This window comes from Vulpes vulpes, chromosome 5, assembly GCF_048418805.1.
Source record: "Vulpes vulpes isolate BD-2025 chromosome 5, VulVul3, whole genome shotgun sequence".
Classification (NCBI taxonomy): Eukaryota; Metazoa; Chordata; class Mammalia; order Carnivora; family Canidae; genus Vulpes; species Vulpes vulpes.
This window is the reverse complement of record NC_132784.1, coordinates 65,282,708-65,310,657: the sequence shown is the minus strand read 5'-3', so window position 1 is coordinate 65,310,657 and position 27,950 is coordinate 65,282,708. Positions and strand designations below refer to the sequence as shown.

The 27,950-nt window shown below is 49.9% G+C and overlaps 2 protein-coding genes across 8 annotated transcripts; one reads left to right on the top strand and one right to left on the bottom strand.

The window, feature by feature from the left end:
* Window positions 1–989: 989 nt before the first annotated feature.
* SF3B2 (splicing factor 3b subunit 2) lies at window positions 990–19,663 on the bottom strand. 4 transcript variants are annotated; one of them, XM_026004388.2, is made up of 23 exons: window positions 19,396–19,663; window positions 15,685–16,299; window positions 15,459–15,505; window positions 15,103–15,180; window positions 14,125–14,373; window positions 13,860–13,910; window positions 12,422–12,539; window positions 11,991–12,091; window positions 11,561–11,657; window positions 11,282–11,373; window positions 10,697–10,912; window positions 10,406–10,543; window positions 10,156–10,236; window positions 9,715–9,942; window positions 8,738–8,887; window positions 8,012–8,101; window positions 7,793–7,900; window positions 6,503–6,610; window positions 6,087–6,229; window positions 5,902–6,003; window positions 1,828–1,927; window positions 1,556–1,741; window positions 990–1,216 (listed from the first exon to the last, which is right to left on the bottom strand). In XM_026004388.2, exons 2-23 carry the CDS (start codon window positions 15,815–15,817, stop codon window positions 1,145–1,147), a joined length of 2,688 nt encoding a protein of 895 aa, XP_025860173.1. In that variant the 5' UTR covers window positions 15,818–16,299; window positions 19,396–19,663; the 3' UTR covers window positions 990–1,144. The 4 variants fall into 4 exon arrangements, with proteins under 4 accessions (XP_025860173.1, XP_025860175.1, XP_025860174.1 ...); XM_026004390.2 differs by having other exon boundaries at window positions 13,860–13,907; window positions 19,396–19,612; XM_026004389.2 differs by having other exon boundaries at window positions 11,282–11,370; window positions 19,396–19,606.
* Window positions 18,222–26,400, top strand: GAL3ST3 (galactose-3-O-sulfotransferase 3). 4 transcript variants are annotated; one of them, XM_072758444.1, is made up of 5 exons: window positions 18,331–18,913; window positions 20,618–20,819; window positions 22,580–22,816; window positions 22,991–23,222; window positions 24,683–26,400. In XM_072758444.1, the coding sequence occupies exon 5, from the start codon at window positions 24,747–24,749 to the stop codon at window positions 25,851–25,853; it is 1,107 nt and encodes a 368-aa protein (XP_072614545.1). In that variant the 5' UTR covers window positions 18,331–18,913; window positions 20,618–20,819; window positions 22,580–22,816; window positions 22,991–23,222; window positions 24,683–24,746; the 3' UTR covers window positions 25,854–26,400. The 4 variants fall into 4 exon arrangements, with proteins under 4 accessions (XP_025860176.1, XP_072614545.1, XP_072614544.1 ...); XM_072758443.1 differs by lacking the exon at window positions 22,991–23,222; XM_026004394.2 differs by lacking the exon at window positions 20,618–20,819 and having other exon boundaries at window positions 18,352–18,913.
* The last annotated feature ends 1,550 nt before the right edge of the window (window positions 26,401–27,950 follow it).

Sequence of the window (27,950 nt, the reverse complement as noted above, 5' to 3'; positions counted from 1 at the left end):
AAAGAAGCATTATAGAGTTCCAAACGCCCCCCCCCCCCCATCTCTGCCCTCAATTTCTTCCACCGGTCATGTTTTCTCTGCTTCACTGTTTACTTAATCTTTTTTAAAAGATTTTATTTATTCTTGGGGGGGCAGGCAGAGATACAGCAGAGGGAGAAGCAGGCTCCATGCAGGGAGCCCAACGTGGGACTCGATCCCAGATCCCCAGGATCACGCCCTGGGCCAAAGGCGGCGCTAAACCGCCGAGCCACCTGGGCTGCCCTGCTTAATGTCTAACGTTCTACTCATTCCCAGACCTAGCTTAATCAGTGTCCAACACAGGATCTCCTACACTACTCCCCCATCCATCACCTCCAGAAACCATCTTGAAGCCTCCTGACATCCTTAGGACAAAGGAATACTAGTAGTACAACAGTATGACTTTTCTCCTCCGCATCGAGCAAATGGCCTGTTGGGCCCTGAAGTCCAACCTAGTGTAGCCTGTTGGGAAGACTTCTTGGGACCAGACAACCTGAAGAAAGCAAGCTCCCCGCCCCCCCAAGTGAGTGACTGAAACTATTTAGGGGTTCATATGGACTCAGGACAATCTAGATTTTGAGCTGTGTTCTCCCCAAGGTATGGACTTGGGACTCTTTTGACCATAGGTCTATAGGAAGGCCTGACCTGGCCTACTTCCCAAGCCCACTGCACTTCCTCAGCCCAGCCAGGGTGCTAACTAAGCTGGCTATTTTTAGTCTCCAAGGACAAAGTAGTAAGGTCAAACCAGGCCTAGAGGTACTTCCCCGAGAGCCCTCTTAGAAAAACAGGCAGTGGTGAGGCACAATTTCAGCATGGCTTTCACTTTATCACCAGTCTCAACTGCAGCATCTGATCCAGGTGCATGCCCCTGGTCACTGGGGCAGCCCTGAAGTTGCAGAAAAAGCCTGTTTTAGTCCTTCTGCACAAGGGGGTTAAAAGACGGAGGATCAGAAGTGTTGCATATGCATCTCTTTCCGTGGGAAACAGTTTTATTTACAAAACAGGTCTAAAATAAGAACATGAAATGACAAGCCCTTGGGAATTGTGGGAGAGCTGGCTCTTGGGGACCATGTGTGAAGCCCAAGCATCCAAAAGGCCTAAAAGAGGCCAGGTGTGTGAGGGAGACCTAAAATTTGAACTCCTTATATTTCTTGCTGCCCCCACGACTGTCCTGGGGCTGAGCTTTCCGTTTCTTTTGCTAGAAGAAAGAAAGAGAAACAGGTTATAACAGGTAAAGCCACCACTGATCCCCAAGACAAGGATGGGCAACCTGACTCAGCCCCATAGGTCTATGGAAACAATGCTAAAACTGGAGTCTCAGACTTGGGTGAGTTCCCCTCCCTGCGCCTTAGTTTCATCATCTTAAAGAGGGCAGCCCACCAGAGGATTTCTAAGGTTTCCAGCACCAGGGAAGCTCAGGGCAGCAGACACTGAGTGCACCCTCATTCTCGTATTCAAGGACACAACGTAGCTGAAAAAGGAGTCCCTGGTATCTACTCCCTGGCTCACACCCAGCTGGGTTCTCATGACCTCCTACCTTCTGTTTGGCAGCATGCTCGGCCACCATGTCACTAAAGTCTTCCTTCTCCACCTGTGCCTGCTGCTCCCGCACATGCTCCTCATACTTTTGGGTCATGGCCATGGGATCCAGCTCCAACTCTTCAGGTGCCAGGGCCACTTCCACACCTTGTAGCTCGGGAGCTGGGCCCTTCCGACTCATAACCTAGCAAAGGGATCAATCTTGTCATCTACAGAGAGACTTAGAAGACTTTGTTTCCGCCCCCTTTCCCAGCCCCCAAAAGTGCTCACCGTGGACATGTCATAGATGTGGGTTGATCCCATCATGGCTCCCCCAACAGTGGCCGTTCTCTTCTCTGGCAACACAGTGAACAGCTGAGGTGTCTCACTTCTGCAAAGGACAATGAGGTCAGGCCCTAAAAGGGCTCCAGAAGGGGAAGCAAAGAGCATACAAGCAGCACCTCCACCTAGCTCCCAGAGGATAAACAATGCCTAGACTGCCTCTTCAGGTCTTGGAGGCCCATGAGAAGCAAGGAGTGGGTAGGTGCTGAGTGCAGGAAATACAGCCTGGAAGAAATATGGGGACTGATCTCCTGAACCAAGTTTAGAAGATCAGAGAACAAGATTCCCACACGTAAAGAAGGGCTAAGGGTCAGGCTAAAAGTTTCTGAAAGAACTGTGGTACAGGGGATCCCTGGGTGGCGCAGCGGTTCGGCGCCTGCCTTTGGCCCAGGGCGCGATCCTGGAGACCCGGGATCGAATCCCACATCGGGCTCCCGGTGCATGGAGCCTGCTTCTCCCTCTGCCTGTGTCTCTGCCTCTCTCTCTCTCTCTGTGACTATCATAAATAAATAATAAAAATAAATAAATAAAATAAAAATTTAAAAAAAAAAAAAAAAAAAAAGAACTGTGGTACAGAGAAGATGGCAGGAGAAAGGAGACTACAAAAGCTCCTACCCAAAGTTTTACCCAGAGCTCTAAAATAGAGAACTTAAACTCCCAGTACTTCCTATGGCGCAAAAACCACCTGAGCCACTCTCCCCACGTATTTCAAGGATTCCAAACAAAACACAAAAGAGCAAATCCACCAATATCAACCTAGACCTCGCCCCAACCTCTCACCCTGAAACAGGTAACAATTTATTCTCATGTAGCAGCCAGAGTGAACACCTTAAAACAGTTCAGGTCCTTTGCTCAAAATCCTGAGGCTTCTGGGAATCCCTGGGTGGCTCAGCGGTTTAGCGCCTGCCTTTGGCCCAGGGCGCGATCCTGGAGTCCCAGGATCGAGTCCCACGTCAGGCTCCCAGCATGGAGCCTACTCTTCCCTCCTCCTGTGTCTCTACCTCTCTCTCTCTCTATGTCTATCATATATAAATAAATAAATCTTAAAAAAAAAAAAATCCTGAGGCTTCTGATTATTTGAATAAACCCAACCTCCTTACATGACAGGGTTCATAACCTGGTCCCCTTACCTAATCCTTGTTCTCCAATCACAGGACTCTTCTTTTCTTTCTTCCCTAAATATGCAAAGCCTGAGACTTCTGCAGAAGGGGTAACAGGGACCAGATTTACCCTCCCACCTGACATGACCAAAAAAATGGGCAAAACACATGAAACAAAGGTCTTCAAGTTACTGGACATCAGGTAACAGAGGAGAGTAACTCATGAGACAGGCAACAAATAAGGCGTGTCCTTCAGGTGCCCTGTCTGCTATACTGAGAGAGCCTGCAAGCTACAGAATGAACAGGGGGAACCCATGGAGAGCCCAGACGACCCGAACTGACGGAGTTAAAGGGATGAAGTGCAAAGTCCAGAGAGACCCAGACAGTTAGAGATCACAGGACAGAGTTCTAGGGAAGAGATGGCAGTACAGAGCCTCAAGAACTCAGGAGGCCTAAAGAGGGTCCTCCTCAGTCCTCAGGTGAGTGAAGTGTCAGAGAGCCACAGAAAGCACCACCCAAAAGGACTGGTGGGGACAGTGCCTGCTGCCCACATGGGACTGGGAATAGTGCCTAACCCACCAGCCTAACTAAAGATGCTTCTAACAGGACATTGGGGAGAGTACACAGAGGGTCCTGGGCCTAGTAGCACAGAAGACCACACACTGCTTCTGTCCTGCCTCATGAACCTGAAAAGACCTGAGAGAATCAAACTGTTTCCCAGTACCTTAACTGTGTACCTAACAGAGCCGAAGATTTATAGGAATACAAAAGAACCCTGTACCCAACAGGGTATGTTTTACGAAGTCTGGCTTTCAAAGAAATATTAACAAGCATGTGGGGCACCTGGGTGGTACAATCAATTAAGCGTCCAACTCTTCGTTTCAGCTCAGGCTGTGATCTCAGGGTCATGAGATCAAGTCCCACATGAAGATCCACATTCAGTGAGGAGTCAGCTTGGGATTCTCTTTCCTTCTCCTTCTACCCCTCCCGCTTGTACATGTTCTCTCTCTCAAAAAAATAAATAAATCTTAAAAAAAAAAAAAAAAAAAAGAAATACAAAGAGAAAAGAGATATTCTCAAAATGAACAGAGCATCAATGAGCAGGAGGGCAACTTCAAGAGATCTAACACATATATAACTGAAGTTGCCAAAGGAGAGGAGAAAGCAATGGCACAGAAAATATATTTGGAGAGGGGCAACTGGGTAACTCAGTCAGTGTCTGACTCTTGATTTTGGCTCAGGTTATGATCTCAGGGTTGTGAGATCAAGCCCCATGCGGGGCTCCGTGATGGGCATGGAGCCTGCTTGGAATTCTCTCTCCCTTTCCCTCTGCCCCCTACCCCAAAATAAAGTACTGAAAGTAAAAAAAACTACTGTCAACCTAAAATCCTATTCCTGACCAAAATAAAAAATCTTTCAAAAAGGCATTTAAGGGGATCCCTGGGTGGCTCAGTGGCTTAGCACCTGCGTTCAGCCCAGGGCCTGATCCTGGAGTCACAGGATTGAGTCCCGTGTGGGGCTCCCTGCATGGAGTCTGCTTCTCCCTCTGCCTGTGTCTCTGCCTCTCTTTTTCTGTGTCTCTCATGAATAAATAAGTAAAATCTTAAAAAAATAAAATTTAAATAGATAAAATACATCTTTCAAAAGGCTAAATGAAAATTTAGACTGCCAATGTTGAAAGAGTTCATGACCTGCAGACCCACAACAAGAAATGCTGAAGGATCCCTTTCAGGTGAAAGGAAAATGCTACCTGGATATACACAAAGAAATGAAAGAAAAAGAACACTGACAATGGTAATTACATGAGTTAATACTCAACTAATTATTAAATCTCTCTAAAAGATAACTAATAAAAAAAAAGGGTAACTGACCATTTAAACAAAAATAACCATAGTATAGGATTCATAACATGTAAAAGCAAAAAACCACAACAGTGCAAAGGTTGGGAAGAAAGGAATGGAAGTATACTGTTGTTAGGTGCTCACTACTCTCCACAAGCAGGATTATCACTTGAAAGTAGATTGTGATAAAGATGGATATTATAAACCCTACAACCACTAAAAATAACAAAACAGAGCTTTCTAGTTAAAAAGTCAACAAAGAAAAAAAAAAAAAAAGTCAACAAAGGAGGGACGCCTGGATGGCTTAGCAATTGAGCGTCTGCCTTCGGCTCAGGGCGTGATCCTAGAGTTCCAGGATCAAGTCCCACCATCAGGGTCCCTGCATAGAGGCCTGCTTCTCTGCCTATGTCTCTGCCTCTCTCTGTGTGTCTCTCATGAATAAATAAATAAAATCTTTAAAAAAGAAAGTTGATAAAGGAGACAAAATGGAGTCATAAAAAAATGTTCAATTAATCTAAAATGCAGGCAAATGGGAAAATGGAACAAAGTACAGAATGGGCAAAGAGAAGACCACCTCATGAAAAAGGGGTCAATTCATCAAGAAGACTTAACACTCCTACACATTTATATAACTAATAAGAGAGTTTCCATTGCAAGACTAGAAGAAACCCATGCCTGTCTTAGGCACTTAGGTTCCTTCTGCCCCAGATCACCATGTGGCTAGATCTTTCTTAACATTCAGCTCTTGGCTCAAATACCTCAAGGAGACCTTCTCAAAGACCTCCCCTCCCCACCCCCACCCCCTAAATCTCTCCACATCCCATTAACCTAGTTGACTTTGCTTCACCATCCTATCCCTAGCTGAAATTACCTTGTTCTCTGAGGAACTGCTTACCTTGTGTTTTTCACTGCCTAAAGCAGTGCCTGGCACAGAGCTGGTGTTCGATAATTGGTTCACAGGGTGGGGAAAGAAGCGGGGGAGTGGGGGGCGTATCGGGGGGTGTAGGACAAGTCAGCCGGCTAACCCAGAAGCTGAAGGGACAAGGAAGACCTTCCCTCTCAGCCCTGCCTGGTTCTCTCACCCGTCCATTGCTTCCTCAATCTTCTTCTTCCTCAACTCAATGAGTTCAGGGGTCTCCATTCCAGCCGGCACTGATGAGAACCCTCCAGGAGTAATAAGGCCACTGTGAAGAGAGAAACAAGCTCTGGAATAAAGAGAAGGCCCCCAATGATAAACCACTTAAGAGGCCGACTCTGCTCTCCCCACCTGTCTGCAGGGGTAATAAAGCCTGTCTCATCTGGTTTGTCCTCATCACTTTCCTCCTCTTCCTCTTCTTCTGAAGACTCTTCATCTGATGGCTCCAGCTCTCCCCAAGGGGTCCTATCAATCTCCTCTTCCTCAGTCTTGGTCTGAAACAGAGATCATTCATTCATTCAGCCAACATTTACTACGTACCTATTATGTGTCAAGTTGTTGCAAACTGTAAGTATATAAAAGTAAATACAATAATCTCTGCCTACCAAGAGCTCCTATCCTAGAGGGAAACTTGCTTTACATCTCAGGAACATGCATGCCTTCTTTCCAACTTTGGAACTTCAAAACACCTAGGTCCCTGCTAATGAATCTATAAACCAACTACCTCTCCACTTCCTGACCTGAAGACAGACAGCCTTAGCTTATACCTGAAATTCAGCAGCATTGGTTCCAAACACGTCCCCATAGAGTGGTTTCCCAGTCTCATCCACTGGGGGTTTGCCCCAGCCACCAGCATGGTACCCAAAGGAACAGCTCTGCAAGAGATGAAATGCAAATCAGTTTCTCTACTAAGCTCCAGAATAAACACTGAAGCCCTGGAGAAAAGTCACACTACAAAGCACAGAACTAGCACTTGGTAACTGGAAATTATGATTTCAGAGAAGAGTTAAATGTTATAAGGCATTACAAAGCAGAAGTAGTAAGCAAAAAAAACCCCAGAGACAGCAGGATGGGGAGATGAGAGGCAGAGTGTAAAACTAACCTCAGCCTTCATGGTAGAATCCACACTGTCTGAAAGTAATTCAGGTACTTTATTTTTTTAAGATATTACTTATTCATGAGAGACAGAGAGAGAGAGAGAGAGAGAAAGAGGCAGAGACACAGGCATAGGGAGAAGCAGGCTCCATGCAGGAAGCCTGATGTGGGACTCGATCCTGGGTCTCCAGTATCACACCCTGGGCTGAAGGCGGCGCTAAACTGCTGAGCCACTGGGGCTGCCCAATCAGGTACTTTAAAATACATGACTAACTTATTACTGATTTTTCCTAACTTGGGGAAGCTTTTAAAATCTTTTTTTTAAAGATTTATTTATTTATTCATTCATTCATTCATGATAGACACAGAGAGAGAGAGAGAAAGGAGAGAGCAGCAGAGACACAGGCAGAGGGAGAAGCAGGCTCCCAACAGGGAGCCCAAAGTGGGACTTAATCCCAGATCCCGAGATCACCCTGAGCTGAAGGCAGATGCTCAACTGTTGAGCCATCCAGGCAACTTAAAATCTATTTTTTAAAAGGGATAAATTTTTACTTGAAGTTTAACAATTACTTCTTTTTTCACCTTAATGACTTTGCTATCTATTAATTTTTTTTTAAATTTCACACTTCATATGTAAAAATTAAAGTGTAATGCCACTCTTGAGATAAAATTCTATCTGTCCAGCCATGTATATACCCAAGAGATATCTGGTAACACATTCACCCAATTTTAAATCTGGTTATTTCTGAGTGAAATTATAAGTGATTTGTCTTCCTCTTTGGACTTGTCAATTCTTATTGACTGTTTTATGGTGAACATGTCAGGTTTTATAAAAAAACAAAAACTGCTACTCTTTTTTTGAAAAACAGAGAGAGAGAGATGGAGATATGGTGGGATGAGAGAACAACAACAAAAAAATCATCCTCTAGTTAAATAAGAATGAAAGGAAGGCCAGCGCGCACCTCGGGGATGGGGGAGTTCAGCCCAGGAATCTTCAAATTGGGGTACGATGGGGGTGGTCCATATCGCTGCATTGCAATCAGCCATGGCGGAGGGACCTTGTGAGCATTCTGCAAGAAAAAGAGAACAGGATACCATCTGCCTAGCCCTGTCCTTTGTCTCCCTTCTGCCCCAATTCCCACCCTTTTCTTGGCATCCCCAGTCAGGTAACTGGCACTCACTGGTCCTACTGGCATCCCCAAGGAAATCCGTAGCTCATCAGACAGATCTCCTGGCTTCTTCTCCTTCAGTCGTGTTTCAAACTCCTTCCCCTGAGAAAAAAGCAGAGGACGCTGCATTATGAATGCCAGACACACACTGGGAATTCAACAGCAAGAGGATAGAAAAACAAAGATGAGAAGTCCCAATCCACACCAGATACAAAATCCTACTGAGAGCTGCGCTAGTGCCTGCTGTTTCTCATCACTCCTTTCCATGGCTAGAGTAGGAAAAGGAATAAAGGCCAGGAAGGAGGAGAAAAGCGAGACTCCCAGTGCCGACATGAACCTACTTAGAAAACACGGCCAGATTTAGGGCCTACTTTCTTGTCTGTAAAATGAAGGCACTTGATGGGATGATCTCCAAGATCCTTCCACCTTGCCCTATCGTGGTCACTGCTATTTCAATGATCCAGAGGGGAAAAAAAAGAAACCTTTCTCCCACCCTCAATACTAATTTTTCCTAAAAGCATCTACCACCTGGCACCTCTGCCCCTTATTCAGTTATCACTTTCAAAACATGGACTCAATCTCTCCTCCAAAAAGACTACCTCCTTTTAAGATTTCAAATCCATTCCATCCACGAGGAGTTAATGAAAATTCTAAGGCTAAGAGGAGCCTCTATATCACCTAAGAAAGCCTTTTCCACCAAGAGCTACACAGCCATGACCAAAGGCCCTGTCCCCGAACCTCATAGTACAGGTCCCCGTGGATGGTCAGCTTGGGCTTAGTCTGCCACTTGAAGAAAGCATCGTGCAGTTTCTGGTAATCAATGTCAATCTTCCCCATCTTGGGCCGAACCTTCTCTCGCATTTTGGACTTCATGGTCTTCTGTTCTTCCTGTGGAGAATGCCAAAAGACAGGTCATAAAAAGTATTCACTCAGTTCAGCTCTTTATAGATCTGGCTCTCCACTCCCAAAAGAAATGAAGGGAAACTTCATATATCTCATTCCAGAAGTCACCAAAATCCTTCCTGCTCAAACCTCTCAAAATTATATAATTTGTATCTAGCAAAACAGATGGATCATAGAAAATCATTTTCAGCTCTGTACATTGATAAATATATTTTTAAAGCCATCTGATCAAGAGACTGACCTCATTAGCTGCCTCTGGAGAGAACTGGGTGACAGGAGTCTAACACGGAGGCAGTTTTCATCGTGTACTTTTATACCTCCTGAATGTTTTGCAGCCCACACAAATATTACCTACTCAAAATATTTAATTTAAAAATTTAAATCTAAGAAGTTACACAACCACCATGAATCTCTAGCCACAAAGTGCATCAGGCTCCCTTGGGAACACAGAACTTCAAGTATAGCCAAAGTAGGAAAAAGGAGTCACTGTGTGCAGATCAAAGAGCTGCCAAAGTGCAGGCAGAGGAGGAATGAGGACACAAGAGGCAAACAGAGCCACATGGAATCAGAAGTCTCAGCAAGAGGCAGGAGAGCTAGCTCCAAACAGAGGCCAGGTCTGCTTTTCAGAAGTTGCTATCTTTCCCTCCCACCCTTCCCTCCCTGTGTCATATGCAGTGCTGACTTCTGGAAAATGGATTATTAGACAACTGAGAAATAGATGGTCTTTGGGAACCACACTCCCAATTTTGAAATAGGTTGCTGTTAAGGATGTGGATCTTCAGGGAAGATCTGAGCCCTGGCCAGTCCCTTACCTTCTCCTGCAGGGCCTCCCGCATCTCCTGGATGCCTGTGCGTTTGATGAAGTCTGGTAGCTCAAAGGGGGGCTTCTCAATGCCTCGTTTGCCCTGTAGGTACTTGCGCTTAAAACACCAGTGGCGTGGTACAGGCACAGAATTCCGAGTGGCCTTGAGGTGAACCAAGAGCTTGGGGTCCTGCGCAGTAACATCATGCATCTCCACAACATCAGGCCGAGCCACAAGCTGGAAAACACAGCAACATGCCACTAGAAAGCCGTAACCTCTCAGATCTAAAACTTTCTCTTCCTCAGAGGACACGTGCCTAGGTGACCCAGGCCTCCTTCAAAGCCTTCCTCCCTATCCCTAAAACAAGACCCCTGTGGATTTGTAGGAGCTTCCCATGTCGACTCCCAGCCGTGCTCACTCTAGGATCTGCTAGATGAACTCAGGTCTCACCTGCTTCAGTTCAGCCACAGTGAAGCGATTCATTCGGCGCAACTTTTTCTTGGATAACTTGGGGGCTTCTGGCTTCTTCTCCTAGAACAAAACCATTATTTCTTTTGAGCAGGACTCTGAGGTGTGAATCACACTTCCCAGCTCACCCCAAAGGGATTCTTTGTAGGAGTTCATCATAATCCCCCACTGGATGCATCTCAGCCACCCATCTTGAAGCCCTACCCCCCGACCAGGAACATGAGGGCCTCACCTGTTCGTCATCACTGCTATCGTCATCACTGTCCTTGTGCTCTTCCTCAAAGCCCTTCTTCTTGGGGGCCGTAGAGTTCTCCAGTTTGTCAAGTTTCTCTGGCTCCTTCTCTTTCTCCTTCTTCACGTCATCAGTGAGCTGAGGAGGCAGACAACATGGAAACTCCAGCCCTGTGTCCCTCTCTAGTTCCTGAACGCAGCATTGAAAAGGTGCCCTCCTTTCCACATCTTTCCCCATCCCCTTCCCTTCCCTGCTCAGCTCTGCCTCTTCTTAAGGCACTGCTCCCTGTACCTTGAAAGCCTCAAAGATCCTCTTGAAGAAGATGAAGTTGGGCTCATAAATTTCAGGCTCCTCAGTCACATACTCAATTTCAACATCAGCTGCCGGGGAGTCAGAGCCACGGGACCGGGTTGACTCTTTCTCTCGATCCCCAGAGCTCTCAGATGATGCCCCCCGAACCCGCTGGGGCTTTTTCTTCTTCTTTCGGTTCCGACGCTTCCGGTTTTTCTTGCAAAAGGAAAACCAACTGGGTTGGAGAATCCAAGCATGATGTCTGCCCCCTAATCTCCTCGTTCAATTTCCCCAAGGGACTTCCTGCTCAATCAAGGGACCATGAAAAGATCTCCAAAGTTCTGCCCCTCTCAAGCTGTGTACCTCTTGGTAAATTATTGCACCTCTCAAAATCTCAATATTTGCAACTATAAAACACAAGCACACATGGTACCCTGAACTGCAAGGATTTATGATAATTAAATGCAAAATATCTATAAGATGCTTGGGAACTGGCACAAACAGCAGCTATTGGTCATTGGACACCTAAAACTGGTGCTACTTTAGTCCCCGGACATTCTTTCCAGACTCAGGTCCATCCCATACCTCTTTCTTAGAGACAGACACAGTGTCCTCCTCAGTCTCCGACACAGACTGGCCCAGGGATGAGCGAGTGTCTGTTTCCATTTCCTCTTCTTCTGTAAGGGAGGAAAGTGGCCATCAATCTCCTCACATTGGTACCCTGACACTTGCCCACAGTGACTCCTCTTTACCAAGAACCAGTTTCTCCCTCAAACCCTCCTCAGGGAAGGGATGGAAGAATGCAGATTTGGCCTCCGCCTCTCCAGGTTCCATCCTGCAACCCTCGGAACACAAAACACTCACCCTGTTGAGAGTTCATCTCTTCCTGACGGCTTTCCTTCAGCTGCAGGATCTTTTCCAAAGCCTGGGGGATCTTGGGTCCCACAGAAGGGTCATCCATCTGCCATACACAACCCAGACAGAGATTATCTCAATACTTCCATCTCTTGTACTAGAAAGGCTGCCAGCCAGGAGATGTACACAGCAAAGAGCAACAATACTAATTGGACCCAATCATCCCTCAGCACCCCTCAGAACCCTGCCCCAGAAATGTCTCCCAAATCCCACTTCCTGCCCTACATAAATATGCTTTAACGAACTATGGCTCTCACCTGCCCCCCAGCCCCAGAAGTCCTCCTATCTTCTCTCAGAATCCTTCTCTAAAAATCCAAAAACAGTCCCTTCCTAAACCACACTCTCCTATCCCTAGAAAGAAATCCTGGGGGTTTCTCACCTCTCTATTCTCATCTCCAGGAGGTGGCGGAGGACCACGAGGCCGGGGAACCGGGGCCCCCATGGGCAAAACAGTGGGAGTGGGGCCCACTGGAGCAGCAACTGTGAGAAGAAAAAAAATCCAATGTCAGAAGACATAATGCTCATTTTAAAAATTACCTTCCTTGCTAAAGATCAGTTCAATGGTAACCCTTAGGGAAAGGGGGTGGCTAGATGGAGCCCAGGAGAACTTCTAAGGTACTAGTATTATTTTCTTTTTTCTTTTTTTTAATTTTGTTTCTTCCTCCAAGTGCTGGTTGTGGGGGTTGTTCAATTTATTACAATTCATTGGACTATATGCTTACAATATACGCACTTCAAAGAATATGTACTTACATTTAGGATTTTTCAAACACACTCCTTTTCCCTTCCCTTCCATTTCCAGGGTCTTACCTCGAGGACCCAGAGGAGTGCGAACACCAATCTGGCCCATGTCTTGTGGGGGCCGAGGGACTGGGGTGCCCATCTTGGCAATCTCCTGCTGACGTTCCTGCTCCAGGAGCACAGCTGCCTATAAGAGAGATGTGGGAGTGAATACACAGCTTGGAAATCCATTGGTCAGGCAGCCTCTGGCAAATGTAGTCTTTTAGCCAGGAGGCCCAAAGAAGAACAATCAGGTACCACTTGAGTTCTGACATCCTCACCAGCCCCACCCTGGAAGGGTGATTGGACTATTGATCCAAATGGAAGAGGCTTCTCATCACAAAAGAAAACCCCTGCAAGGGACGCCTGGGTGGCTCAGTGGTTGAGCGTCTGCCTTTGGCTCAGGGCATGATCCCGGGATCCGGGATCGAGTCCCACATCAGGCTCCCTGCGTGGAGCCTGCTTCTCCCTCTGCCTGTGTCTCTGCCTCTCTCTCTGTGTCTCTCATTAATAAATAAATAAAAATTAAAAAAAAAAAAAAAACCTGGGAAACTCGTGGTTTCTAATGAAGAATTTAACATTTAACTACACACAGCCTTCTCTATTTTTTTTAACAAGAGCTTTTCCCCCAAGAAGTTAAGTTATGTCCAAGGAACAATGAATTCTTTTCTTATATCTGCTCCTTAAGATCTAACACATTCTAGGCAAAATCAGCACTTCATAATTTCATATCTATTCCTGTTAATGCTTACTTTCAATATCTCCAGTAATGCAGCAGGGAACAACTGATAGAGTGCACCTCTGGGACTGCATGTCTCATGTATTATTCTCTAACTACCTCTATCACGTTTAGTCTAAATCCCACACAATTGACTAAATTAATCTAGAGTCCTCTCATGGGTATCTAAAATCATATCACATAAGACTAATAAGAATTATCAGACTGGGGATCCCTGGGTGGCGCAGCGGTTTGGCGCCTGCCTTTGGCCCAGGGCACGATCCTGGAGACCCGGGATCGAGTCCCACGTCGGGCTCCCCGTGCATGGAGCCTGCTTCTCCCTCTGCCTGTGTCTCTGCCTCTCTCTCTCTCCCTCTCTCTCTCTCTCTGTAACTATCATAAAAAAAAAAAAAAAAAAAAAAAAAAAAAAGAATTATCAGACTTTTTCTGTAATGAGCTAAACAACAAATATCTTAGACTTTATGGGCCATTGCAAGGGTTGCAGTATGTTCTTGATTTGCTAATTTCTTTTCCCTAACACTCCTCCAAAGATAGAAACACCATTCTTAACTCGCAGGCCATACAAAATCATGTCACAGTCTGTAGTTTACCAATCTGGGCTCCAGAAAAGATGGGATTATCTGGGAGATACTGGAATTTAAGGATGAGGTAACCTCCATGGAAAGCTTGAATGGAGCATCTTGTTTTGGACACTAAATACTAGAAGTGACAGCCAATGGAGGGAATTACCCGCTTCTGCTGCTCCAAAAGCTCATGTTCCTTCAGTGAATGATCTCCCTGCTTAAAAAAGAAAACAAACACATCAGCACCACTACCCCTCAGGCCAGGCTGCCACAACACTGCTTCTGGGGTTCCTCTTTCTGCCTGGGGTCTATGTTCCAGTCGTTGGTCCAGACTTCCCAGAAGGCTTGGCCCCAGGATCCAGCTTTCTCTAAGGCTTCAATCCCCTTTAGGACCCTGATGAGACCTATGCCCAACCTGCCACCTCCCCTACCTGTTTGGCACGCTCCTCTTGCTGCATCAGCAATGCTGCCTGTTGCTGCGCCAGCTTCAGCCGCTCCTCCTCTGACAGAGCCACAGGCTCACCCACGCGGAGAGGAGGAGGTGGCCCCAAGTTTGGTGGGCGGGGACCAACTGCCATAGGAAAGCCAAGGCCAAGGCCTGGTGGAGGTGGTGGGGGTGGTGGAGGTGGTTGCAGAGGGGGGAGTCCCATGGGTGGTGGTGGCATGGGAATCCCAGAAAGCTGTGGAAAAAAAGTCAACATACACTAGGAACTGTTTATCTACTGCAGACATTTGCAGGTACTATGAGCCAGGTACTAAAATTCAAAGTCAAGTGACAATTCCTGCATTCAAAAAAAATATAATACCGATAGAAGAGAATAATAACTTTGGGGTACCAACCAAGGAAAGCTATTGACTCTCTCCCCAGAAAAACATGAACACAGATTGTGCATACAATTTCAGGAAATCCAAGGACACCTCTAATGGCCACGTGGGAACTCCTTCTCCCACCCACAGAAGTCAAAAGATCCCGGATCAGAGTCTTGTCCTAGAGAAAAATTCAAATCCTGGCTCAGAAAGGAAATGGAAGTTGAGAAGACTTAAATAAACTGGAGCCAGTGTGTCCCAATGGCTCACTAAATATAAAAGGTATGAAATAAAATAAGAGAGTGAGCCATAATGTCTCATTGAACAAAATGAGAACTGTGCCTGGTAAGGCAAAAAAAAGAGCTATTTCCAGCTGAAGGAGAATCAAGTCAGGCTTCTAAATTACTTAAGCTAAACCTTAAATGACAGGTAGTATTTGGAGAAGCAGACACTGGGTAAGGAGTTAAGGATCAGGGCTAAAGGGCAACTGAAGAGCTCCCATTTCTCCCTGTCCAATCTGTTAGTGGCATTCCCAAAACACTGACTGTGAGAGGAGCTGCCCTGAACAGGAGTCATCTTATAAAGTAGAACCACCTCCTTACCTGTGCGGACATGGGAGGGGGAGCAGCTTTGTCCCCATCTTCACCTCTCAGAACTGGGCGATTCAGCACGATGCCAGTCTGCAAAAGAGAAAGGACTCCAGGTCAGTCCAAGAGGAGCTGTTCCACAAAACGTCATTGCTCCCATTCATTCAACAAAATTTACCCACTGCCCATTTGCCAGAGCTTGAGCTAGGCACTGCAGAAGACCTATATATACAGAAATGATTACAACTGGTCAGGTAATGGAAAAAAAAGAAGCAGAAACAGCAAGGTACACAAAAAGCTAAGACCGAGTCCTGAGGGCTCATGGAGGCCTTCAGAAACTCGGCCTATCCTGACGTCCCGCCAACACTTACCTGGCGCGTGTAGGTCTGCAGCCGCTCCACCAGCTCCTCGCGACTCCCTGATGGGCAAAGCACAAGATCAACGGGGTAGGTCAGGCCGAGCAGGCCTGCGGGACCAAGCCAGGCCCCAGCGGTCCGCCTCCGCCCCTCCCTCCGCCCCCCGGGTCTCCGGGGTAACCAGGCTCCGCTTCTCCCTGGGCCTACGCTACCCCGGCCCTTGACCTCCCGAGCTCCTCACCCTGGATCGGAGCTCCAATCTCCGCCAATTTGGCCTGAAGCTCCTGAGCAGCCCAAGCGCCATAGTGACCGGGAGGTGGCGGCGGCGGCAGCTGCAACTCTCCTTTGGGAGGCTCGGGATGCTCGGCAGCCATCTTAGCCGCAGGAAGGCGCGCGACCAACGCGGAAGTCCGGACCGGACCTGGGGCCCACTTGCCGGAACTTCCGGCAGCGCCGTACGCCACGTCCGCTGGAGGATTGGCAGGCGGTTCACATTGCGGCCCAGCCCCTGCGTATCTCCAAGCGTCCCCAGGATGCCAGGCCGCGAAGCCTTCTGGGAGTTGTAGTACGCAAGTCCCGTTCTCTGCGGGTCCGGCATCCGGAGCACAGTGCCGGGCTAAAGCACCGGCAACACTGGAGGCTGGAGCAGGGGCGGGGCTGCGGGGAAAGATGGTCCCGCCAGAAAGGCGTGCTTTCTGCGTCTGCCCCGCCGGAGCGCAGATCTCCAGCCTTCCCACCAGACTTTCAGCTCAGGCGTGAGAGGCCCGGACGCTTTCGTTCCTCAGGGAGGCCTGAAGGACTCATTCTGCCAGCAGCCGCGCGTTGTGGGCGCCAAGCGGGAGGTTGCAGCCGATGCCTGTGATAAAACAGTATCTGATTGTCTGCCCGCCCACCCCCGGCCCACGCATGGATGAATGGGCTGAAAGAGGATCGGAGCCAGGAGGGGAGCGGGCTGAGCTCCAGCTGCCGACCTGGGGGGAAGGGCCACACTAAAGCCCCTTTTTCCACCTATCAGGCCGGCTCAAATGTCTCCGCTAGCCTTTCTCCCGCTTTCCTTTCCTTCCTTGGAGTTCCCGTAACACGTACAAACATCTACCATTTGTTTTAAACTCTTTCTTGCCCCTTTGCCCCACCTCCCCAAGAACGTGAACAGGGGACCTGGTCTTTTTACTGTCTGGCAGCACCTGGCGTTCAAGAGGCGCTCAGTAATGATTAATGGGGAAAACAAACGAAACGATCTTTCGGGCGACAGGATGTGTCCTTTTTAGTCCCAAAAATGAGCTCAGGACTTTTTCTCCCCTTATCCCCACCAGCCTACTGGCAGAGTTGACGCTGCCTTCCTTGCCCCAATAGCACCAGCAGCACCAGCAACCGCCTGTGCACCTGAGGGAGGGATGAGCAGATGTTCCCTGCTTGTGTAGCTTCCATCTCTCTCTATCCTGACCCATCAATTCAGTTTCTCTTCCCATCTCTGCCACTAGCTCTGAGATCCTCTTCCCATTCTAGCCCTGTCCTCTCACTGGCAGGCTCATTGCCTGTGTGTGTGTGTGTGTGTTGAGTGAAAGCTGGGAAATTCAAGTAAAGTGGTCTCATTTTCCTGACACACACACACACACACACTTCATATCTTCTTTCTAGCATGCTCCATTTCACTGACTGCCTTCCAAAGAGAAGTAGCTGAGAGCAGGGGGAAAATAATGGGATGCCAGGTCCAGGATAGGTATGTTTATGAGAAACAAAAACAGACTGGGCCAGGAAGGTTGCTCACATCATAATCCTAAATAGGAAATTCTTTCCTCTTGCCCAAGCCTGCTTCCTCTTTCCATCACCACCACCATCTGAGTCTCCTGACACTCCCAAAGGAGAAGACAAACCCAAAAAGAACAGAAGAAATAACAATGGTGCCCTCCCTTCCAGCTTGTCAGCACACTCAGGAAGAACCATTCCTGACCCAAAGGAAGCATTTTTCTGCTCCCTGTAACTGGAGAGATGCTGGCAGGTCATCTGAGGCTGGAGGGCCCTAGGCATGTGTATGTGCTCAGAAAGGTGATAGGGATCACGGAAGCAAGATAAACTAAAGTCTGATGGATGAAGAGGTGATGTAGCTAGGGCCAGAAAGGGACAAGTGAGGCTTCAATCATGACAACCCTGGGAACCAGGCAGGGCGGGACCTCCCATTGTGCAGAGGGGAAACTGAGGGGCAGAGAGAAGCTGACATCCCCAAGAGGCCAAACTGAGACCACAAGCAGTTCTCCTGACTCCAAGAGTTCCCATCCCCTTCTACATCGTAACAAGGACCCTCACACAATAGCTAACTGTGTGGGGCTAGAATGGAATCCAATCCCTTCCAGCCCTGGTTTGGAGGAGGCTGTCCCATTTCCAGGATCCTTGCCATACTAGGCCAAGATGGCAGGAGAAAGCAGGGGTCCGTGAGAACCAATGAACTATATGTGGGACTGTTGGTGTCTGGTATGACTTTGAGAGGTACTGCTGCCCAGCTCCCAGGTGGTAGGAGTTAAGCACTAAGAAGGCAGAAAATTTGGGAATACCACCCAAGGTGCCCCCATGGGAGTTTTTACACAGAGCCTTCACATGTATCATCTCTGCAGCCTCCAGCAGCTCCAAGAACAGCTCTCTAGTGGGAGCTGAAAGTATCCAGACCCAAGGACTTTGCTCTTGACTCTGGGACTTAAGTTTAACAAAGGTTGAACTTGGGTTCTCTGATTCCCAATACAAAGTGCTAAAGCTCTGGTCAGGAGTGAGTGGGTCTGGAGTCCTGCTGGAGAGTAGGAGTGGGTCAGCAGCAGAGGACTGCCTTAGGGGCTGGAAGGAAAAGGATCCACAGGAGTGTGAGGGCAGATGGGAGCAGACCCCAGGCTGGAGCTGTGCTTCTCTACTGGAGGTGGACAGAAGAGAAGGAGAGGAGAGAGAGAGAGCATGCCAGTGTTTGTAGAATACCTGTGTCTCTAACTCCCCCAGGACCCACCAGCCCAAGGTTGGCCTCTGGAGCCAGGAATGCCCAGCAGCAATGCCAGAGTATCCAGATACCTTCTGGGCCTCAGTTTCCCCTTATGTAGAGTGAGGGCAAGGAGCTGACCACATTGGTGTCCAGTCTCTGAAGGTTGCCGAGGGATGCTGGCATCCGAAGATGCCACCGGGAGATTATTCCTGGGCAGCTCGAGAGTCAGAGCTGCCCCCTCCCCTTCCCGCTCCTTCCCCTCCCCGTCCCCGGCAAGGCTGCAGGGCCCCCGCCCCCGCCCCGCCTCCGGTGTGCGATGGGGGGCGGGCGGCTGGCCGAGCCGAGAGGATCGGAGCCGCCACCTGATCCCATCCAGGCGCGGAGAGGCGAGCGAACCCGCACTCGGCGCTCAGGGCCCCCGGCGCCCTCCGATCCGCATTGGATTTCGGGACAAGGGTTGGGAAATAGCGGCGACCACCCCCCCACTCAGGTCGGAGGCAGAGCCCTTGGCGTGAGTACTGCAGTGCCCGGCGTGGGGGTGGGGGACGGAGATGGACCGGACGGAGATCGTGGGTGGGCAGGAGAGTGTCGTGGGGGCCTAGTGCCTGGAGAACATGGGGCGGGGGGTGCGCTCTGCCCCCTGGGGAGCGAGAGAGGCCCGGAGTGAGAGGGGGAATCTGGCCTATCCCCTATGGTGACCAGATTCTGGTGACTGGATCCCTGGGGTAGGTGGGGACGAAATTGAGGGAATGAGAGCTGGAGGGGTGGTAGTGATGGAGAGAGGAGAATGAAGGGAATTCGGAGGCAGGGATGATGGGGGGGGGGGATGGCAGGGAGAGGGAGGTGGGGGGACCTGGCAGCAGGCTAGGAGGAAAAAGGAAGGAAAAGAGGGAGGTGGAAAAATAGATGATCTCCTGGGCTACTAATTTGCAACCCCTTCAGCCCTTAGCCTCTTCCTCCTTAGTGCCCTGGGCAGCTTCCCTCCCTACTCACTGGGCTGTGCCATCCTCAAGTAAGGATGGAGTCTCCAGGTCATTCAATGGTCAGGTCCGGTGGTCCAGGCCAGGACACCCTCCTCTTCTAAAAGCACCCATATTGACTCAAGAGCGAGGATGGAGAGAGAAGGCTCATTTGGGAGTGGGTGGGTGTCCAGGCCAGTTTTCGAAGCTCTGGCTAGCTAGATCATTTTTTCCTTGGTTCCCCAGAGAAATGAAAGCAATTAGCAAAACCAGGCAGCAGCCTGAGGTAAATTGTTCTGACTAAAATTAGCACTGATATTCTGATGAGGCTGGGCATCCTGACCTGTCTGGGACAGCTGAGGGAAACTCTCTCCATGGAGCAGACACAGGGGAGACAAGGGGAGTGGTTTGAAGTATGTGATGGGCAGGAGCCAGGGCCCCTGGAGCCCACCACCCACCCTATACCAGCCTTAAGATCATAGAGGTTAACCCTAGCCCTGGCCAACCCCCATCCCCAGGTGCCAGTACTCTGACTCCATTTCCAGAGGAGGCATAGTGGAGAGAACTTGCCAAGAAAGGGAGGCCTCCAGGGTCCAGGTAGCACCCTCTCTCCGGACCTGGAATGTTTAGCCTGGCCAGGTGCCCACCCAGAGGAGACAAGGTTATTGCTTTCAAATACCTGAAGGTCTGTCATGGAGAAAAATGATCTGTGTGGTCCAGGAGGGCAGCACTAGCAATCATGTAGAGTGGAAGGTGGAAGAGAACAAGCTGAGGAGGTGGTAGGCTGAACCTAGCTGTCCCAGGAATAACTTTGACTAGCTGAGACTGCTCAGAAACAGACCAGGCTGTATCTGAAACTGGTGAACATCCTGTCACTGATGGTGACCAAACAGAAACTAGCGCCCACCTTGAAGGGCTGGTGTCCAGGGATGATTCCCTCTTCCAAGGGGACCTCAGACTGGAGTCTGGCTGGCCGGGTCCCCAGGGCTAAGACATGGAGGGGAGGGAGATGGAGAGGACCACCAAGTACTCTATTGTCCTTCTCTGTGTGGCCTGGTTGAAGCATTTTCCAGGGAAAGTCCCAGTGTAGCTCCCTCCAGGCATGACCTCCTTGGGTGACCCAGAGTCCACTGAAAATAGGGTACTTTTAGCAAGTTTAGCAGAGATGAGAATACGTTGGCCCCCTTACCCCATTTAGCCTCTTTGGGAAACTCCCTTTAAAAAAAAATAAAACCAACTTTTTTTTTTTTTTAAAGACTATTTATTTGACAGAGAGTGAGCAAGCACAAGCACGGGGAGCCGGAGAAGGGGAAGTAGGTTCCCCACTGAGCAGGGAGCCCAATGCCGGGCGCCGTCCCAGGACCCCAGGATCATGACCTGAGCCGAAGGCAGACACCAACTGAGCCGCCCAGGTGCCCCCAGGAAACTCCCATCTTGTCACCAAATCCTCTAGGCAGGGTAAGTGGCAGAGGCCACAGACTCTGACTTCCTCTTGTAGGCTTCCTCACTGAGGCAGAGCCAGCCCTTCTCTGCCCCTAGCAATCCCTGAAAAGACCACAGGGCCTTAGACTTTCTCTCTTGTGCCCTTGGATGGCCCTGTGTGGCTGAACCCTTCACCTCCCTCAGCCCCAGGCAGACTAAGTCTGTCTGCAGGTTGGTGGAGGAAACCAGGTGATGGGGCCTGGAGAGAAAGGAAAGGCATAACCGGGACATCTTTCCACCCAAACAGGTTTAAATGTAATCCAGGATTAATGAGGAGCCAGGGGAGGTAATGGTTAAGAAAAGGGACTGAAAACTAAGCTCCAGGCCCCTGGGGAAAGTGATGGTCAAAAGTTTTTACATTACCTCATCCCTCCTGGGACCCAGGTGTCCTAGTTCCATATACATGCAAATGCCCATAGGGTTCCAGGCTCCCTCTCCCCATTCAAGAGGTGTGTGTGTGAGAGGCTGAAGCTGAACCTAGACCTGAGACCGAGGGCCCTGAGACAGAGATGCTACCCTAGTGGGGAGGCAGGCATTGCTGCTGAAGCTGACTTTCCACTAGCATTGCCAAAGGCTGCCCTTGAGCCAAGGTATTCATGCAGGGACAGGTGACTGGCTGGAAACCAGACCCTTCTTCTGCCTCTCACTCCTGCCACTCACCTGAGATGGAGACCCACCTTCTCCTGGAAAATCTCAGCAGGACAATAAGGAGAAGCCCCTCTGTATTCCCCACACCCCCACCCCTCTCCTAGGCTGCCATGTCACGGCCTTGGCTGGGCACCTCTCACTGCAGAGGCAGCTGATGAGGCAGCCAGGGTTTCAGGTGTCTGGGGATGGAATCCAGATAGGGTTCTGGGATTTCAAGTCCTTCCTTTCTTTCCCACATGGATTTATTGGTCTTGGGCCCTCAGGGCAGGAGCTCAGCTAGGAAGGCCGAAGCTTCGGGCTCAGAAGCATGCAGAACTGCCAGAATCCACAGCAGGGACGGGGAAATCAGTTTTCTGTGGAAGCAGCACATATAACGTCTAGGGGGACTAGTTTGAAATCAGAAAGAACAGGTCTGAATCCTGATCCTGCCAACAGCTGTGTGCCTATGGGACATGTAGCACCAACACTTACAGCCTCAGTTTCCTGGTCTGTAACATGGGGAATAATATCTGTGTTACAAGTGTAGTGGGGATTACATGGAATTAAGTATGTAAGAGTACAGTACATGTAGTAAACCTGCAGTATTGATCCATTGCCCACGTCAAGAGACCCGAGAAGCTATAGGTCTGGTCACTAGTTTCTTATGAGCTCAGTCTCTGGGGAGTCAAGACCAACTCTTGGCTGAAGCAGTCAGGCAAGGAGTCCTGAAGGAGAGAAACCTTGAATTGAGACTTTTGTGCTTTAAGCCAAGCCCTGGTGCTAAGGTAAGTCTACTGGGGAGACAGATACAAATGACCACAAGACAAAGATGAATTCGGGCCAGGCAGAGAAGCCGGGACAGGGCTCAAGGGAGGAGTGGCTACAGCTTGAAGAGCTGGCCACACCCCAGAGCCTGTAATTCCACCCAAGACTAAGTTATCAGGAGCAGTGTGGAGATAGAGTCTTGGTAATGGGAGGTAGGAATCTGATCTTCTCTGGCTTCTCTGCTCATTCCACCCTTTGGAGCTCTCCTTTGCAGCAGTCCTGCTGGGGCCCACAGCCCATTTCCTCTACCTGCTGAAAACCTGTTTGCCTCCTTCTTCTACTAGGCCTCTCAGGAATACTGGCCCTGCTACCAGAGCCCCAGGAGCCCCCATGAGTGCCAGCGAAGGGAGTCCTGGATAGCAAGGCCCCGGCTGGTCCAGGGCTGGGTACCCCATCATGCCACCCATCCTTCAGCACCTGCAGCAGGCCACCAAGATGATGAGCCGCAGGAAAATCCTGCTGTTGGTGCTAGGATGTGGCACCTTAAGCCTCCTCATCCACCAGGGGGCGCAGCTCAGCTGGTAAGGGGGCCGGGCCTCGGTGTGGGGGCGGGCCCCAGGCGAGTTGCATTCTTGCCTGGTTGGCAGAACTGGAGCTCTCCTTCCCATCCCTTTTATCTGCCAGAAAAGTGTGTCTTCCGCTGGGCTTTGCCCCTTCCGTCTGTTCTAAAAGTGCTTTCTATACATTCTCCTTAGAGCCACACAACCTCCCAGAGCAGGGACTGGTCTTCATTGAAAGGTTGCTTGAAGTCATAGAGTTAGTCAGTGACTAACCTGGGATTCTAATCCAGTCCAAGTCCTTCCCACAACATCATGTTCTGAGTGTCTCCCCAAAGGACTGCAAACAACTTCTCATTACTTCTGCTGTGCTGGGCAAATCCCCTCACTTCTCCGAGCCTGTTTCCTCATCTATAAAATGGGAATGATGGTACGTGTGACCCAATTAGTCATCCTGATACAGAATCCAATGTGACAACCAATAGGAGCCCTACTCCTGGTTCATTATGGGAACCCAACAAGTCCCTGCCCCTCTCAGGGCCACAACCTTCCCATTTTCTACATGATCTGCCTGTGAGAATGGTGTGAATGGGCTCAGTTCTCCTTGCTGGATGATCTGCTGGTCTTTAGGAGGAGTATCTGTATAGATATTACCCTGAGCCCAAACTAGCCATAGATAGGAAGTCTTGGTGGCATTCTCAAAGGTGCTTAAAGTAATCCTCATTACATGATGCTTAGGATAGAAAAGAAACAAGAGTAACTCAAAGTCTGAAGGGAACTTACAGGTCACCTGTAATCCCAAACACCTTTGTTTCAGGAACAAGGAAAAAGAAATGAAAGCTTCATGAAGGCTAGGATTATTCTTTGTTTTTTATACGAGTAAAATTCTTGAGCCTAGAACAGTGCCTAGCGCATAGTACATGCTCAAAAAACAAAAACAAAACTTGTTCAATAAATGAATGAGGCTCCAGAGAACTTAACAGAATCACATAACAGATTGCCTCAAAGCTCATGCTACTCATCTATAAGATGAGGAGCCAGTGAAAAAGTAAAAATAAGAAGACAAAGAATAAAAGAATATGGTGATTTTATCTGAGTTCCCAGATAATGTAAATGGTTCTTCCTCTGGTCTTCAGTTTCTATATGTGTAGAGTAGGCTTTCTCAAGGATCTCCAAGGGCCCCTGTCCTTATATTAGTTATGTATTTCTGTATAGCCAAACTACTTCAAAACTTAGTACCTGAACACATCAAACATTTATTATCGTGCTTCTGTGGGTCAGGAATCCATGTGTGATTTAGCTGGGTACTTCTTGCTCAAGGTCACATGGAGTTGCACTCCAGCTGGCTGCTGAGGATGCAGTCTCAAATGAAATTCTGATTAGAAGTGCTCCCCTTCCAGGCTCACTCGTGTGGTTGCTGGCAGCATTCAGTCCTTCAAGCAGGCGATAGACTAAGAGCCCAGTTCCTCGGGGACTGTTGCCACATGGTACCTCCCCATATGGCTGCTCATAGTACCGCAGCTTGCTTCTCCCTGCATGACTTATCCGAGATAGAGAGAGAGAGAGAGAGAGAAAGAGAGAAAGACACCAAGATAGAAGCCATAGTCTTCTTATAATGTAATCTCCAGAGTGAGATCCCATCGTTTCTCCCTATTCTATTCCCTGGTTGCATCAATAAGTCCTGCTCATACTCATGGGGAGGGAAATACACAAAAGTGCGAATACCCAAGGCCAACGGGGAGCACTGAAGGTCATCTTAGAGGCCACCCGCCACACCCCTCTACGGGTCTGTGGCCCATCTCAACATCCTTGGGGAGGGGCAAGGGTTGAGATGCACCCCTCTCACACCCTTACCCCTGCACACCCCGCCCCCCACACCCGACTTGGCAGGTACCCCAAGCTGTTTCCTCTGAGCTGTCCACCTCTGCGGGGCTCACCGCCCCGCCCCAAGCACATGACTGTGGCCTTCCTGAAGACACATAAGACTGCGGGCACCACCGTGCAGAACATACTGTTCCGCTTCGCTGAGCGGCACAACCTGACGGTGGCTCTGCCGCACCCGAGCTGCGAGCACCAGTTCTGCTACCCACGCAACTTCTCGGCACACTTCGTGCACCCCGCCACGCGGCCGCCGCACGTGCTGGCCAGCCACCTGCGCTTCGACCGCGCGGAGCTCGAGCGCCTCATGCCACCCGGCACCATCTACGTCACCATCCTGCGCGAGCCGGCCGCCATGTTCGAGTCGCTCTTCAGCTACTACAACCAGTACTGTCCAGCCTTCCGGCGCGTGCCCAACGCGTCGCTCGAGGCCTTCCTGCGCGCGCCCGAGGCCTACTACCGCGCGGGCGAGCACTTCGCCATGTTTGCGCACAACACGCTGGCCTACGACCTGGGCGGCGACAACGAGCGCAGCCCGCGCGACGACGCCGCCTACCTGGCGGGCCTCATCCGCCAGGTGGAGGAGGTCTTCTCGCTCGTCATGATCGCCGAGTACTTCGACGAGTCGCTGGTGCTGCTGCGGCGCCTGCTGGCCTGGGACCTGGACGACGTGCTCTACGCCAAGCTCAACGCGCGCGCCGCAAGCTCGCGCCTCGCCGCCATTCCTGCGGCGCTTGCACGGGCTGCGCGCGCCTGGAACGCGCTCGACGCGGGCCTGTATGACCACTTCAACGCCACGTTTTGGCGCCGCGTGGCGAGCGCTGGCCGGGCCTGCGTGGAGCGCGAGGCGCGTGAGCTGCGCGAGGCCCGCGAGCGCCTACTGCGGCGCTGCTTCGGCGACGAGCCTGTGCTGCGGCCCGCCGCTCAGATCCGCACCAAGCAGCTGCAGCCATGGCAGCCCAGCCGCAAGGTGGACATCATGGGCTATGACCTGCCCAACGGCGGCGCGGGCCCAGCCACCGAGGCCTGCCTCAAGCTGGCCATGCCCGAGGTGCAGTACTCGAGCTACCTGCTGCGCAAGCAAAAGCGCAGGGGCGGCGTTCGCGCCCGGCCCGAACCAGTCTTGGACAATCCTCCGCCCCGGCCCATCCGGGCACTGCCCCGCAGCCCCCAGGGCCACTGAGCTCTGAAGAGTCTGGGTCCTACCCTGCCCGCCGGGAGTCCTGCCTAGGACTGCCCCCAGCTCCCCCCTCGTCAGGCCCCCTTCTGCTCAGTCCTTGGGGCCCCGTCTCCCAATCTGAGCCTGCCTCCCTAGTGTGAGTTGAACCCCCCTTCCGTGGAGGGTGCTGATAGGCCCAGTTGAGCTCCGGGCTACCCATTTGTCCTTCCTTACTGGCTGGTGACTTTGGCAAGAGGTCTGAGGCCTGTCCGGAACTGACCACCCTGCCTTTTTCTGTGGGTTGAGCCCCACACTTGTCTTTTCCACGTGGGTAGGCCCAGGCCTCACACAGAGGGGGTGCTGAGCCCTGGGAAAGGCTGCTTTGCCCGTCAGCTTCCACAAGCTCTTGCTCTTCCTCCCGGGGGTCAGAGACACCCCACACACACTGTCTGTCTTCCAGGTTCCACCCTCCCCACAGACCTAAGCTGCTCCCAGACTCCCAGAACCAAGAGTTCTTGGGTTGGGCTTTTTGTTTGTTTGTTTTTTCTTTAATAAAAATACCTCTAAAAGACACAGGTAGTATGTCAGTCACTGAAGGTTAGATTTCCCATGTTAGAGGATGAGGCAGATGCCCAAAAATAGCAGCTGTCACTGTCACCATGAGGAAAGGGGCCCCAGGCTCAATCAAGCTCCTCCACTACTTTTCCCAGAGGCTCACAACAAACACCCCTTGACTGATGGGGCTCACGGAAGCAAACTGGCCGCCTCAGCTCCACTATTTTCCTTTGAGAAAAATCTAAATAATTGCTTTTCATTCAATTCAGCCCCACTTATTGAGCACCATGTCTAATGGGGAACATAAGTGAGCAAGGCAGATAGGGTTCATGGGGTGCTCTGGGAGACATTGGAACTGGAGCAGAAACTGAAGGAAGGTTGGGGCAGAGGTCCTGAGTAGAGGGAAATAACCACCTCAGGCTGAGCAGAGGCTGAATGGAGGATCATATCCAGTAAGGAGGTGCTCACCTCAACCTCCTCCTTTTGAGTCACCAACTTCACTACCAGCCCTTCCACAAGGAGAAAACACCCCGACTCAGATGAGGACCATTCCCTTCCCCCACAGTGTTCTTTAGCACAGCAAGACATCCAGCACTTGCACATGAAACTCTCTTAAGAGACTAGCAGAGGATCGGGACTTTTTTGTTACTTTCTTCAGAGCTATGTTGACAGATCTGGACAAGTAGTAAAAATAATAGCTAATGTGGTCTACTGTGTGCCAGCCATTGTTTAAGGGCTTTATATACATTAACTTACCAGATGGACACCATCTATGGGTGATAGAACTGAAACTTGGAGAGATTAACACTCAGGGTCACACAGCTAGGATCTGAATCCAGACAGTGTAGCTTCTTCAGAGTCTGTGCTCCCTAAGTGCTAGCTATCACACTGTCATTTGAATAAAATAGTTCCTATGCCCTAGGCTAGGCTGACTCCCAGGACCTTCCCTCAAAAGAATGTAAAGTGAAAAAACCAAGACATTGCTATCAGCTCTTTATTTTATTCTTCACAGAGACAATCGTTGACCTGTTTGACCTGTTTGGACGATGGAGATTGGAATGGTTAGTTGACAGTTTGGATGGCAGTTTCTGGGCTTTAAAAAGAGGCTATTTTTATAGCACCCCACTATTTACCAGTAGAGCTCTGGAAAAGGCAAAAGGCAATAACTAGAGATGCACAAAGTCGTAATTACGTTTCTGGCATTAAGCAGCAGTAAAGAATTGTACTAGACTCAATGTCTTCTATCCAAAGAAAACCATGCTCTGGACCTTTTTTTTTTTTAATATTTTGTTTATTTATTCATGAGAATGCACAGGGAGGAGAGAGAGGCAGAGACAGGCAGAGGGAGAAGCAGGCTCCATGCAGGGAGCCTGATGTGGGACTCGATCCAGGGTCTCCAGGATCACACCCTGGACTGCAGGCGGTGCTAAACCGCTGAGCCACTGGGGCTGCCCCATGCTCTGGACCCTTGACCAAGAAGGGGTCTGTCTGCCACTGCCTTTCTCTAGCCCTAGCCTCTGGTCATACCTTTGCCAAGAATAACCTTCACCTTGTCCTGGATCCTCC